We start from the raw sequence: 15,777 nt of genomic DNA, 5'->3' as shown, positions 1-15,777 counted from the left end.
ACTAAGCACCCTCAATTCGTGCACTTACCCAACAATAAAGTTTATGACATTACCAATCATTCATGAGATCATGTGCCCTCACCAACAAACAAAAGAGTGAATATAGACTAGTTCACACATTCAAATATGCTTTTGAACATAATTTAAGGACATCACACAATTGAACCAAATTCACTCACTCTCACAAAGAGTTCATATGCATCCCGTGATCGTACCATAAGCTTGCCTGTGGTGTATATCTCTACTAATTTGAGCTTGCCAAATTTAGGATCAATTAGGAATTTACGGTTGTCATGTAGGCTAAGGGACGGGTATGATACATTTAGAAATAGTGGCTAACCCTCCTAAGCACTTTAACACACTACATTCACAATTCAAGCACATATTCTTCTCAACCAATTCACTTGTCATATACAATATAATCCTCTTTTCAATGAAGCACTTATATATTTCCACTAGCATAAATAAATAAGAATTGGAGGTGTATATTTTTCTACGTACTTTCACTTATCATTTTTCATTTCTTTCAATTTTTCTTTTCCTTTTCTCCTCTTTTTTTTCTTTTCTTCACACACTTCATACTTTAAAGTTCATCTGCAAGTGACCTTTAATTTCAACTATAGTGCATCAACGGGCCCTTCCATGGTTCCACTCAACAGATACTCCCCAATCTCTAACCTAACTTCTTTTAGCTACTAAGTGCCTTAGGAGGTAAAGGTTCAATCAATATCAGATTAAGAACAAAATAGGGGATGGCTTGTAATGTGGGTGCCAAAAGAAAGGTCTATAGGCTCAAAGGGGCTAGCAATGGAAAATTCTATTATTATGTGACAAGCACATACATGATCAAGCAAGAAAATGCCTACGTCATCTCCTAGATTAGCACAACTTACAATTTCGCTTCAATTAACAAACGGGGCAAGTTCTAGACTACACAGGATAGCATAGAGAATCACGAATCCTCACACACACGTTGCACATGATTCAATCAAGACGGTTTTGTTCAACTCTCAAGTCAAGCAAGCACAATTAAATGAGAAATTTAAGCAACATTGCACTATGCGGTATACAATTCAAACAACCGAGAAAAGGCGTCACAAAATAGGCTATTTACTTTACTTAGGCTTCACTATTCAAATCAACTACACGGGAAAACAGAATGTATGTCATAGCCTAATGTGCCAGCATCAACTATGTCAATGAGTATCTCAGAATTACTCAGTTCCTTCCTAAACTACTCTTAAAAAGAAATTAAAGTGCCCGGTTCGAGCTACATCCTTGGAAAAGAACTGGTGCCCAAAGAAAAACCAAGGAATACTACCTAGATATTCTAAAAAAATAAAAATAAAAAATAAATAAAAAAACAAAAATCTTTTTGGTGTTTTTTAAATCGGGCTTTTATCCCTCAAGAAAATTGTCCAAAATATCCATCGTCGGGAAAATTCCAAGCTTTTTCAATTTTTTTTTTCAATTTTCATTTTTATTTTACCTAGACTATGTCTACTACGAGTTCTAAAAGAAAAACTAAATAAAAAATTGTTTTATATAATTACACTTCAGAAAGTAGTTTCCCCACCCCACACTTATATTATGCATAGTCCTCGATGCATGATCATAGAGAAATATTAAAACAAGGGTGAGAAATACTCCCTGAGGCCCTCTCAGGCCTAGCTCGGACATGATCCTCAATATTAAGGGTCGGGACGACCCCACACTTAGGCTCAAACATGCTAATCAGCTTCAACTTTGGGTACTCAAACTTCCCCTACTCTGAAAAATAAAAACAACACAAAACTTGACACTAGAAAAAAAATAATCAATAAATAAAAGATATACAGGTTTGGTTGCCTCCCAACAAGCGCCTTAATTATAGTCGCGACACGACTCTGCTATTTTGCTCAGGTTGGGAGCTTTTTCTTCTTCTTTCTCCCATAAAGTCTAGCCTTTTTGCACGCTCTCGGAAGGTCTCCTCTTTTATCTCTGGCTCTTTTCTCAATCATCTTTACATGCTCAGCTGGAAACACCACCTCCTCTAACTCAGTTGTCCCATCTGGATCACTATGATTCACATGATGACTCTGCTCTATGCCCTTCAATTCGACCACAGTAATCATGCACAAGTCCTCATAATGCTTAGGGAGCTTAAGTGCCTTGTACACATTAAAAGTGACCTCCTCATCGTCAACTCTCATTTTTAACTTCCCTTCCCTTACATCAATAAATGCTCCACCGGTAGCTAAGAATGGTCGCCCCAAAATAATGGGCACTTCCTCATCTGCCTCGTAATCAAGAACAATAAAATCAGCAGGAAGAATAAACTTTCCCACTCGAACTAACACATCCTCAATAATTCCTTCTGGCATGACTAGTGACCTATCTGCTAACTGTAAAGTGATTGTATTAGGTCTAAGCACCCCGAATCCGAGTTGCTTGAACAAAGAGGATGGCATCAAATTTATACTAGCCCCTAAGTCACACAGGGCTCTACCAACTTCTTGTTTTCCAAGAGACAAAGGAATTGTGAAACACCCAGGATCCTTCAACTTAGGAGGAAGTTTACTCTGAACTATGGCACTGCACTCTTCAGTAAGTGCAACTATTTCAAACTCTGCATGTCTTCGTTTTTTTGCCACAATATCTCTGAGATACCTTGCATACTTAGGCGCTTCCTGCAAAATTTCCACCAAAGGTAAATTCACACTCACTTCGCTCAAAATATCTAGGAATTTCTTGTACTTAGCATCATCTTTTTGCTTCTGCAGTCTTTGTGGAAACGGAGGTGGTGGCCTAGTCTCACTTACTGGCTTGGGTCCTTTATCATCTTTCTTATTCCCCTCAACTGGCTGGGGAACTAATTGTCCTTCGGGATGAGCTATATTCTTCTTTTTCTTTGGAACTTCTTCTAATGATCTTCCATTTCTCAAGGTAACTGCATTGACTTGAGCTTTAGGATTGGGCTTTGTATCACTAGGAAGAGCCCCTATTGGTCTGGTATTTTCGGCTCTGGCAAGTTAGCCCACGTGGTGCTCTAAATTTCTCAGTGTTGCGGTTTTAGCATGCTGATCAGCCATCATTTTCTGATTGAAAGTTTGTTGATCTGCTATTAATTTGTAATTGAAAGTTTGTTGATCTGCTATTAATTTCTGATTGAGGGCTTGCTGGTCGGTCATCAATTTCTTCATCATCTCCTCAAGGCTAACTTGTTGTTCAGCCTGAGGTGGACTGGATTGTTGTTGAGGTGCGTGAGGCTGGTATTGATTCTGATTGCCTTGATTTCCACCCCAAGAGAAGTTTGGGTGATTCCTCTAGTTGGGATTGTAGGTGTCCCCATACTGATTTGTTTGGCCTCGATTTGCATTACCCACCAAGTATACAGATTCTGGATTTGTTGGGCATAGATTACTCATGTGACCCTCTCCACATATTCACAAAATATTTGAACTTGTTGCATTGGCTGGGCTAGTTGCTTGTTAATGATCATGGTCATCTGATTGACTTGGTTGGTTAGCGTAGAGACTTGTGCTGACAATGCTGAGACAACATCTAATTTAAGAATCCATGGTGATTTTTGTACCATGTTCCTACCCATCTCTCCTTGCCAATCCGAATTGCTTTTGGAGAATTTGTTCAATAATGCATAAATTTCATCGAATCTTTTCTCCAATACTTGACCTCCAGCTGCCGTATCGACTACAATTTTTGTTTGGGGACAGAGCCCTTCTATGAAAGTGTGAGATAACACTTCATTTGTCTGATTGTGATGAGGACAGTCTCTGAGTAGCCCCTTGAACCTTTCCCAAGCTGAGTATAAAGATTCCCCTGCTTTCTGTTTGAAGGCAACTATCTCACTTCTGATCTTTGCAGTTTTGCTTGAAGGGAAGAACCTTGCGAGAAATTTTCTCGCCAAATCATTCCATGTTGTAATGGAATTAGTTGGTTCTGCCTTTAGCCATCGCTTAGCCTTGCCCAACAGAGAGAATGGAAAAAGTGTGAGCCTCACATAATCTGGAATGACCCCGTTAGTGATATAAGTATCACTAATCTCCAAGAAGTTTAGAATATGCTATAGTGGATCCTCGTGTGGAAGACCCATAAATTGCATGTTTGCATGAAGTAGCTGGATCATGCTCTGTTTTAGCTCAAAGTGCCCAGTGATCCTGGGCTTCACTCTACTGGAGGTGACATTAGCAAAGCTGGGCATCACCACCTCCTGAACAGCCATGGGTTGCTCCTCTTCCATGTCCATAGGAAATTGAGCAGGTGCCTGAATATTATTCATGTCCCTTGCTTCCCTCAACCTCCTATAAAATGTTCTCTCGGGGTCAGGATCAAAGCCTTGAAGTCGGTCTTGGCTTCTGACCCTACGCATTCAATCAAAGTTCCTGAGATCCGAGCAACAAACAAGTAACATTAGACTCGATGAAATAAACAATTAAAGCAAAAACTAGCAAATATCTAATATTCAAGTCCCCGACAACCGCACCAAAAACTTGTTGCTCCCAAACACACACGCAAGTATACGTGGTCGACAAGTAATATAGGATTGTAAGTCCAGATATCGTACCCACAGGGACTTGTGATTAACTATCAACTAAATTAAACCAAACAATTAATCTATTCAAGAGAATCCTAAAGTATGAATACATAACTAAAATTAATCTAAAGTAACAAATTAAGAGATCAAAGAAAACAACGACAAGCTTAACGGCAAATTCAATGTGGGTGAATATTCTAAAGCTATGGGTTAGCTAACAATCCCGTTGAGTTTTTCACTTAAATCGTCTAATTAATTTATCTGGTTTATTGGTTGACCGGGTTAATATTGCTCGTAGCCTTCTCCCGAAGTACAACTCGCCTATTCAAGCTAACCTAACGCCTATATTCCTACGGAACTAGGATTAACAGGACGCATTTATAACTCCCGTATAATAACCAAGCAAGGCGATTAGGTATATTCCTATCCTAACCGCAAATCCGCCCTCCCTAAGAGTTAAGATCTTGCTCTACCCAATCTTATATGCAATCTAGAATTCCCTCTCCCGAGTTCAATACTAGATTCGTAGATAGTATTCAATTGGTGATCAAGCAATCAAATAATTAAGCGCAAGATTGAATAAATAAACCAATATGATAAAATAATAAGAACAATTCAAGCTTAAAACTACAACGTTCATGTAGCACCCAAAACTCTAGAACTAATAAGCTATGAAACTAAAAGAAGAGAAGAGAAGAAAAACTAGTTAGAAGCCTCCTCCAAGCGTGGTTTGTCTTCCTCCACGTCTAAAGTGTGTCCCTAGGTCTAAGATGTGTCAAAAGTCTGTTAGATATCTTCAAAGTAACGTTTTTCCATGTATATATACTAAGTAGGGTCGGGCCCAGACAAAAATACTTTCTCTTGCGCGAAATAGGACTCTAGCTCTATAAATTTTGTACAGTCGCGCATGGAAATTATCAGCAGCCTCAACGTTTCTCGTCAGGCAGCATTTTACACTGCTGCGCCGCACCATGCGGTGGCCCATGAGGTGCGGCAGTGTAATTATCTCAGAGTGAACTTATTTTGTCCTCTTTTAACATCCGGACTTGGTACACGACCTCCAAACACGATCCCGGCATAATGTCTTGGGCTTTTACTCAGACTTGAAAGCTCCAAATCACTTGAATTCATTCCATAACACCTACATAGATCGGAATCACTCCTATAAGGCATAAAACACATATTTAGTGTAAACACTAGCGATTAAAGTTCAAACTCAATTAAAGTGCAATAAATTAGAGCGTAATAACCGACTAAAACACGCAATTATAGCCTATCATCATACGACCTCAAGACCCCGAAACTTGTAAAAATAGATGCTTGAAATTTTAGATCTAGTTTTTATACAGCTACGATTCTTGTTCGTGATCGCGACCACCAGGTCACATGGTCGAGATGCACTAGCTTCATTTCTCTTCGTGGTCATGATCCTCTCCTTCGCGTTCTCGTAAAAGGCATGATCAGACTAATCAACTAATCCTTCTTTGTTGTTGCTAGCCCTCTCCCACACGGTTTCTATGACCATTTTACCCGAGCCTTCCCGATTGTGACCCTATTCATACGATCTCTATGAAGACTTCAGTTTTAGAAAAATTTGCACATTCCAAAAGTGCTCTGAACGCTGTGAAACTCACCCAAGGCTGCAGGATCCCTTCAAAGAATCCCGATAAATCCAATGATATTATACAAAACTATTCAAGGCCTAGAAACATGGGTCAAAGCGCTAAAATTCAAAACTACGTATCAAGTTCAACTTGAGAATATTAGAAGGCTTAAGAACAGTAAAATCTCATTTTTGTGCAATAGCGTCGAAATTCCCCTTAGCCCCTTGCTAGCTAAGCACTCAAATTATTTAAGTTTACTATATTGTTACTAAAGCTTATTATTGAAAAACTATAAATTAATTTTAATACTAAATTAATATAACATGCAATTTATTTGTTCTTTTAATAGATGGAATATCGTAGTTGGATGTATAATAGAAATTATCGTAATCGCCGGTTTTTTAAGGAGGAATTTATAGAGGGGGTTAATGAATTTATTAGGCATGTGATGTGACTTGAACCATTTCAATTTGGAGGGATGATTAGGTGTCCTTGCTTGAAATGCAAGTGTTTGCATTTTTTTGGATCGGAGGATGTTAATGTTATGCCCCTCAATATTACTTCGATATTACGTCCCGCAGTATTATATTACTATGATACTACACTTTGCAGTATTAAATTACGACGATGTTGCACCCTGTAATATTGTACATTGAATTTGTCATAAGGTAATAGACATTATTCCAAGAAAAAAGATTATTTGGAGATTATAAGGATTATGCTTTTTTTAAACAAATGATGAGTAAATTCGTAATGGTAAGAGGGGAAGCAAGTCAAAGAAAATAAATTTTTCGTCCAACTTTGGCATATTGGGATAAAATATGGGCCGAGCGTTAATACCCAATATTTATGGAATAGTGCCGTCCAAGGTACTACATGACCATAATAGTAAGGTGTACAAAGTATCTTAAAAGCGAATAGTGTTTTAAGTGAGTTGTGATAATTCTTAATTATGCGGGTAATTGATTAATTACCGGGTACCGGAACATTACCTAATTAATCTAAATATTTAGATAAGTATTAAATCAAAATGTGGTGGCAAAATAATCATGATATTGTGACTCAAAAATGAATATATTATGTGGCAATTCTCAAAAGAAAGTGAGTCATTTCCATTTAATAATGGATAGACGCCTAAAGAGTCTTATCCTTTATTAAGAAATATAAGTCACAATTCAATCTAGATATGCATTCAAAAGCATAAATGTTGTACGTTACAAACCCAAATCTCAAAACGTAAGTCTTATAGCAAATGCTAAGTACAGATCATACAAGATTTCATAGCATCTTCAAGGGATCAAACGAGAATTCTTAATATTTTAAGCAACGGATTTTTCCCTACTCCGATCTTGTCGTCATGTGTTTTATCGAAACCAATGTGTGTTTGAGGGATTATCAAGAGAATCGACTCAGGTATGTTAAGGCTCCTTCTTTCTTTTGGTATGATCCATACGGTACAAACGAAACGTGCAAATGCACAATTTTCATACATGACTCTATTCATAGAAATATTATAGATTCTTATGTTCTTGATTCCCCATGTGTCATATTATTCTATCATCTATTCATGGGTCTCAGAAAAATACATAAGTTGAAAAAAGTTTACTTCATGATACTACTCAAGGCATAATCGTCTTATGACATTCTGAAAGATTTTATTGGCGTACTTCTCATGCATTGCATTCATTTACATTGACCCATGAACAGATGGAATTTTATATGCGTATATATGTATATTATATGTATATGGGATATGGAAAAAAGTTATGGCATTATATACGCACCACCACATGATCAACTGGTATACGTTGATGATTTCGTCGACATTGACCGAGATGATATGATGGGATGCCCTCAGAGGCTTGATGATGTTATGAACACATGTACCTATGCACGAAATGACATTCATACGCATATACATGACACTATGAGTATTTCATGATTTACAGAGTTGTCCATACTTACAGGTTGAGTCATGTAATCTATATTTCTTCCATATCTTTTATGTACTTATTTATCTGCCTTACATACTCGGTAAATTATTCGTACTAACGTCTCTTTTGCCTGGGGACGTTACGTTTCATGCCCGTAGTTCCTGATAGATAGGCCAAGAGTCCTCCAATTAGGCTATCAACTCAGTGGAAGATGTTGGTGCACTCCATTTGTTCCGGAGTGGCTTATTTGGTCAGTATAATTTCGACACGTATTGTTTGTATGGCGGGGCCCTATCCCGACCTTATGATAAGTATGTACTCTTAGAGGCTTGTAGACAGATGCAATGTATACGGATGCTTGTATGGCCTTGTCGGCCTATGTTTTGAGTTTACAAATGATCATGTTGGCCTTATATGCCTGTATGTCTCGTATGGAAGTTTTTATATCAGGATGTGTCATTCTATGTCGACCATTTCCCCATGTTTATTCTACTTATCTCACAACAGCCTCTCTGGCTCATTTATCTATAGTAGTATGATACGAAAGATACATTACGTTGGTACTCGGTTGAGTAAGGTACCGGGTGCTCATTGTGACCCATCGGTTTGGGTTGTGACAAAAGTTGTATCAGAGCAGTTCTGTCCTAGGGAATCTACAAGTTGTGTCTAGTAGAGTCTTGTTTATAGGTGTGTCGTGCACCATACTTATAAGCAGGAGGCTACAGGATATTTAAGACTATCACTCTTACTTCTTACTCTAGATCGTGTGGTAGAGCTAAGTTGTAGGAATTCAAATTTCTAATTTCTATTTTTATTTATAATAAGACGATACCTACAACTAGAAAGACGTTTGGTAAGAGACATGGCTATGGAAGAGTTGAGTCCGAGGAACTTGATTTTGCATCATGCTTATGATAAATAAATGTGAGGTCTTCAATAGATTATGTGTGTACTGAAAGGTGTAAGCCTTTTGATAAGGAGTCTTGAGGCAAGAATACCTATCCACCTTAATGGTTAAAGAAAATGAGAGATTCAGAAGATAAGTATAAGTTTTAACAAGTAAAGGAAGTAAGATGAAGAAGAGTACGAGGAGCCTAGTTAATGAAGGTTAACAGTGTTTATAATTCTAGTAGAGGAATATAAACTTTTTGAGTTATACTCAATAGTAATAGAGGTATGTATAATTTGTCGTACCCATCTCAATTATGCCCTATGGGGGCTAACAAGTGTAGTTAAAGAAAAGGATAAAACATCAGGATCCGACTGGGGTTAGAGTAACCCAAAATGGTGAATGGATTGTTTGTGTTAGTTGACATTTCCGAAGGGTATTACATGTGTGCTAATAGATCTTCTTGTAAGACACCCATATGGTGCACTCTAGAATATTGCAATTAGATATGAATACTAGGATGATAAAAAAAACTTCATAAGATAAGCAGTGAAAGCTGAAAGGGATAAATATTACCTTAGTGTGTCTCCCGTCCGTAGTAGAGCAAGAATGTTGAGCAACCCGAAGAACCGATGGATGAAGAAAGGGGAGCAAAAATTAAAAGAATGTCTTGCTAAAGTTTTCACAAGAAAGAGATAGGCAGAAATATTAGCAGAGTAATGGGAAGAGATATAAGGAAGAATTATGAGTAAGATACAATACATAGATGGCAACGGTAGATAAAAAAGATGATGATATTATTGGGTCCATAGTCAGGTAAAGGAAGAGACGAGAGGTGATAGGCCTCAAGAAAACAAGAGAGTATAGGCCATGAAGTCATATCCTCATTTCAAGAAGTAAGTTCGCGACTCTAACGTGATTACCTATAGGAAAAGATAGACCCCAGAATAATAGAGATCAGTATGGGCTGGTGAACAAGATAAAGTAAACATGGATTAGGGATTTAGTGATTCGATAATGGTCAACATCATGAGAATTTCAGATTTCGTACAGGCAATAATATAATGGACAACAGAAGAAAAATCATGAGAAATTCAGAGAATAGTCATTCAGGAAGGCTCTTCCCTAAAGTAAGCAATGTGAGATAAATTAAGCTTAAGATATTGTACGTGCCAGTTATAGTAATTGTCACCTCGCGAGTAAGAAATTTTGTTATCCTTAGTACAGAAGGATTACCCCAAGGAGAGTAAGGGTTATCGATGATGTAAAAGGATGCCAAAAATGAAGAAGTAGAACATCTATAGGTAGATTGTCGTAGCTCCAACTCTTAGTACTCCCCTAAAGAGGGGAATATGGAATGACATGACATTACGTCAGAATTAAGTGGTTCTAGTAATTATGGAATGGTAAAGGGAGAATGCTATAAAATGAAAAAGGGATGAGATTGCACTTATTAAAAGCCTTCATATATGCTATGATGCCAGAGCATTATGCAAACACGATGTCAAGGAGAGGAAGAAAGGGTTCCTACTTGAGATGTTATTGATTAATAAGGAGCCAGTGCGAGAAGTAAGTTAAGACAAAGGAAATAAACCAAGAGAGATTACGCAGAATATTGCTACGGGAATGGGCCAACGAGTAGTTAGTAGTTGATTCAGGAAGAGCCTAGCTATGGCTAGACAAGAGGATATAGACAAACCAACAGATCGTGCAAGATAAACATAGGGAACCCCAATATGAGGAATTCAGCCTTGCAATTATGAAATTGTGATCCTTGAGAAATATTCGGATAGGAGTTGGGTATATAAAGATAATATATAAGTATTACGGAAATAAAAGATACTACCACTGGGAAGTCAGTCCAAATATTAGTTCAGAAATAGCCCTACAAGCACAATGGCGCGGAGATAGTAACTACGGGTAATTATAAGCTAGGAAGAACACCAAAAATTCTATCAAGCATACGATGTGATGAACTTGTAGCTTTACAAGAGTCGGAGGATCCTCCCTAAATACTACAATGAAAGACTAGCTGAGAAAGTAAGGAAGAAGGCTTCAACCTAAGCTCGGTGACCTAAGGAGGGAATGATCTTATAACAACGGTCTCACAACAATGTTGTATGCACTCTATAAGATAATGGCACCTACCGTGGCGAATGAACGGGAAGTAAAATCAAAAGTGATATCCAAGATCATATGAGTTGTATGTAATTCCAACATCCGTGGATACTAAGATAAGCTATGTATGCACACGAAATGGGGAAGAAAGAGCAAGAAAAGTAAAAGCTTATGTTTAAAGAAAGTTGAAGAGGAATAAAAGGAATTATTCGATCAATGATCCAAAGTTAGTTACGTTATGGACGCACTTATAATTTTGGAGTATTATCCATGCAGCACATATGTTGATAATCATACAGCCATATAAGACTCCGGTATAAGTTAAAAGAAGAAACTGCATCCAGGTCATATACAAAGGATTGAATCTTTAGAAGATTGTATCATGGATATTCCATTGCGTCCATGAAAGGCTAAGGCAATAACTAATTCCATGAGCAGCAGATCGGAAGATAGCTTAAGCCTACATAAAGGTTGATCGTAAGGAAGAGGAAACTAAAGAGTTACATCAACGAAGTAAATCAGGAATCTGATTATTGGACACAGAAAATTATAGAGATCGTGATTGAGAACATTACAGGATCACTGTTAATATCAGAGGTACAAGAGAGATATTACATTAGCCATATTCTATAACGGCTATACGATAAAGCCATTCAGAAGAGCACCGGCCTCATAAGGAGTCAGTACGAAGCTCCCACCTTATAGTGTATACACCAGAGGTGCAAGTATTATAATAGAGCTTCAAGTTATGAACATGAATTATACCTATATGGAAGGGAGGTCGTGAAAGAAATAGAAGATATGATGTTAGATTTTAAGGTAAGTAAGGTAAAAGTGAACAACGTATGAGACACTCAAATGCAGAAGGTTGTGAATTGTCTATACTTCAGACAAAAGGTTAGAAGCGATGGGATTCAGTATCCAAGAATGATAGCAACATCGTCAGTGGCAGATCTTCCAACCTATGGTTTCTAAGTATTGAGAGGTCTAGCTAAGAGAGTAAAGGAGAGTTAGAGGATGATGTGACGTCTCGCTTGATGTTCCAGGATAACACAAGGAAATCTATGGTGCATGCAAATTGAAGGAAGGTGGAAAATAATAAACAGATATGTATAGGTCACAAGCTAAAGTTGGGTAAGGCGATAAAGTTTTAAGAAGATATGAGTAAGGATGAGGAAAGGGCAAGTGAGAAGGTGACGAAAATTGATAAGTCCTCAAGATTTAAGCCCATGAAAACAAAAAAGCTCGTGGTTTATCTATGTTATGAAAAGCTCAGTATAGCCTGAATGAACTCATATGAATCTGAGACTAATAACGTTTAGAAGAAAAGGAATGCTACCCTGGTAGTAGAATAAGGGTGTAATTAGGATGTTTGGGCCTTTGATTGAGTAATGATTTGAAAAGGATATTATGAATTGTACAGACTTAAAATACCCACGTAAGGTGAATCACATTGGGATGCAACGAAATACGGTTATGGAAGTATAATATCGTATCACTAGGTGGATCAGAAAAATCACTTCCAATATTCTATGATATAAGTAATATAAGCCCTAGTGGCAATATATTACGTAAGAAATTTAAAGTTATCAATGGATGATTGTAGATCAACATTGAGGTGAATCAACAATAGATGGGTAAAAATTGCAAAATACGAGATGAGATTGGGCCATCAATCTTAAGATGAATAGTAATGAAGAAGTGTTAAAATATTTAGCTTTATGCATATAGGAGAAACAACGAGAGTAATCTGGAGTTCGGTAGCAAACCTCGGTATAATATAGCCTACTTAGATGCAGTAAAGCTAATGACACCTAGAGGGACAACTTGACATAATTTTGTATATGTTCACAAAGTGAAGCCTAGAAATTGGCTAAAAGCTAGAAGACAAGAGAAGAGTCAGGCGCACATAGAAGGTAGACGGTAGCAACAATTATGAGATTAGAAGGATTCTGACTACAAGTCGTGGTGTGATAAAGAGGCTTAAAGGGGGGAATGCCCTGGCCTTTGGGATACATTCACAGAATAGTCGCCTAGATGGCAAGACGAGTACTAAAGTATTCGCGAGACCTATAGGTTATGAGAATCATAAGAGCATCAGTCAACATTCAAGGACGAATGTTCCAAATGGGGGAATGATGTTATGCCCTGCAATATTATGTCGATATTACGTCCCGCAGTATTATATCGCGATGATGCTACGCTTCGCAGTATTAAATTACGATAATGTTTCACCCTGTAATATTGTACATTGAATTTGTCATAAGGTAATTGGCATTAGTCCAAGGAAAAAGATTATTTGGAGATTATAAGGATTATGCTATTTTTAAATAAATGACGAGTAAATTCGTGATGGTGAGAGGGGAAGCAAGTCAAAGAAAATAAATTTTTCGACAAGTTTGGCATATTGGGATAAAATACGGACCGAGCATTAATACCCGATATTTATGGACTAGTGCCATTAAAGGTACTACATGACCATGATAGTAAGGTGTACAAAGTATGTTAAAAGTGAGTAGTATTTTAAGTAAGTTGAGATAATTCTTAATTATGTGGGTAATTGATTAATTATCGAGTACCGGAACATTACCTAATTAATCCAAATATTTGGATATGTATTAAAACAAAACGTGGCAGCAAAACAAATTATGATATTGTGACGCAAAAGTGACTATATTATGTGGCAATTCTCAAAAGAAAGTGAGTCACTTCCATTTAATAACGGATAGACACCTAAAGAGTCTTATCCTTTATTAAGGAATATAAGTCACAATTCCATCTGGATATGCATTCAAAAGCATAAATGTTGTATGTTACAAACCTAAATCTCAAAACGTAAGTCTTATAGCAAATGCTAAGTACGGATCATACAAGATTTCATAGCATCTTCAAGGGATCAAACAAGAATTCTTAGTATTTTAAGCAACGGATTTTTTCCTACTCCGATATTTTTGTCACGTGTTTTGTTGAAACTAACATGTGTTTGAGGGATTATCAAGAGAATTGACTCAGGTATGTTAAGGCTATCCCTTCTTTCTTTTGGCATGATCCTTAAGACACAAACGAAATGTGCAAATGCACAATTTCCATACATGACTCTATTCATAGAAATATTAGAGATGCTTATGTTTTTGATTCCCCATGCGTCATATTATTCTATCATCTGTTCATAGGTCTCATAAAATACGTAAGTTGAAAGATGCCATGTATGCAGATGCTTGTATGGCCTTGTCGGCTTATGTTTTGAGTTTACAAATGATCATGTAGGCTTTATAGGCATGTATGTAAGTTTTTATATCAGGATGGGGTATTCTATGTCGACCATTTCCCCATGTTTTATTCTACTTATCTCATGACAGCCTCTCTGGCTCATTTATCTATGATAGTATGATACGAAAGATATTTTACGTAGGTACTCGATTGAGTAAGGTACCGGGTGCTCGTTGTAGCCCATCAGTTTGGGTTGTGATAGTTAAGACTTATCTTTATAGAAAGGGATTTATGGATAATTATTTTATTTGGACTAGTCATGGTGAGGTTGATGGTATATTTCATAATATAGTTGTTGGTGAAAGTAACTGGTTGGCGGGGAATAATGTTCAACATCCTAGATACCATGAAATGGTTGCGGATGCTTTTGGGATGCACATCGAGTTTGAACCCCACGAATGTTTTGAACAAGCTCCTACCGAAGAGGCAAAATATTATTATGAATAGTGAAAGGCCTCTAGTCGTCCACTATGTGAAGGGTTTATGCACTTTTAGTTGTTTGATGTGGTTAGATTATTAAGTATCAAATTAGATACCAATATTTCTCAAGAGAAAATGGAGTCTTTCATTGGACTTATGAGTGAACTAGTTGACCCAACTTTCAACATACCTGAAGATTTCTATAAAGCTAAAAGATTGGTTTCTAAGTTAGGACTCTCGTATATGAGAATCGAAAGTTGTGAAGATGGTTGTATGTTGTATTATAAGGGTATGCAGATTTAGAAAGTTGTAAATTTTGTGAAAACCCTCATTTTAAGCGGGTTTCCAGCGGGAAGAGGGTTGTTGTGAAGTTGATGCATTATTTACCTCTTATTTCTAGATTAAAGAGGTTGTGCGCATCTATGAGTTCCACTCCACATATGAGATGGCACTATGAAAATAGACGGTCTCTCGGTGTTATGTGTTATCCTTCAGATGGGGAAGCTTGGAAGCATTTTGATAGGATGTATTCAGATTTTGCTAGTGAACCGGGGAATGTTTGGTTGGGTTTATGTTTTGATGGTGTCACACCATTTTTTGTTTCTGCAACACCATATTCATGTTGGCCAGTCTTTATGTGTATGACCAGTCCATATATTTTTTTAAATTGTGTTATTCCCAGTCCCTGCAATCCAAAGAGTTTGATTGATATATATTTGTTGTCAGAATACAAAACTCACTATAGGTCATGATGGCGCCCAACGTCGCCATTAGGGAAGCCAACGGTGAACAACCAACTTAATTATTCATTTTATTATTATTTTTTTGAAATCATGAATATTTATTAGATAAAGGAAATAATGCATTAAAATCATGGAAAACTTACGAATTCCAGTAGAATAAATAATGAAGGCGTGTCAATGCTAAGCAAATCGCGATCAAATTCTAGAACATCCGAAAACCTGGCATCACAATTGCATGAGCATCTACTAGGAAGTACAATAGCTA

The 15,777-nt window shown here is 37.2% G+C and overlaps 1 protein-coding gene and 1 non-coding gene across 2 annotated transcripts; one reads left to right on the top strand and one right to left on the bottom strand.

Annotated features, from left to right (window-relative positions):
- Positions 1–1,898: 1,898 nt before the first annotated feature.
- LOC138886006 (uncharacterized) lies at positions 1,899–4,369 on the bottom strand. Its single transcript, XM_070167027.1, has 3 exons — positions 4,090–4,369; positions 3,528–4,005; positions 1,899–3,003 (listed from the first exon to the last, which is right to left on the bottom strand). The coding sequence occupies exons 1-3, from the start codon at positions 4,367–4,369 to the stop codon at positions 1,899–1,901; spliced, it is 1,863 nt and encodes a 620-aa protein (XP_070023128.1).
- Positions 3,755–3,859, top strand: LOC138886563 (small nucleolar RNA R71). The gene has a single exon (XR_011405613.1). It is a non-coding gene; the product is annotated as a small nucleolar RNA R71 (small nucleolar RNA).
- Positions 4,370–15,777: the final 11,408 nt, after the last annotated feature.

Source organism: Nicotiana sylvestris, chromosome 2 (genome assembly GCF_000393655.2).
Source record: "Nicotiana sylvestris chromosome 2, ASM39365v2, whole genome shotgun sequence".
NCBI lineage: Eukaryota > Viridiplantae > Streptophyta > Magnoliopsida > Solanales > Solanaceae > Nicotiana > Nicotiana sylvestris.
This window is presented reverse-complemented; position numbering and strand designations above follow the sequence as displayed.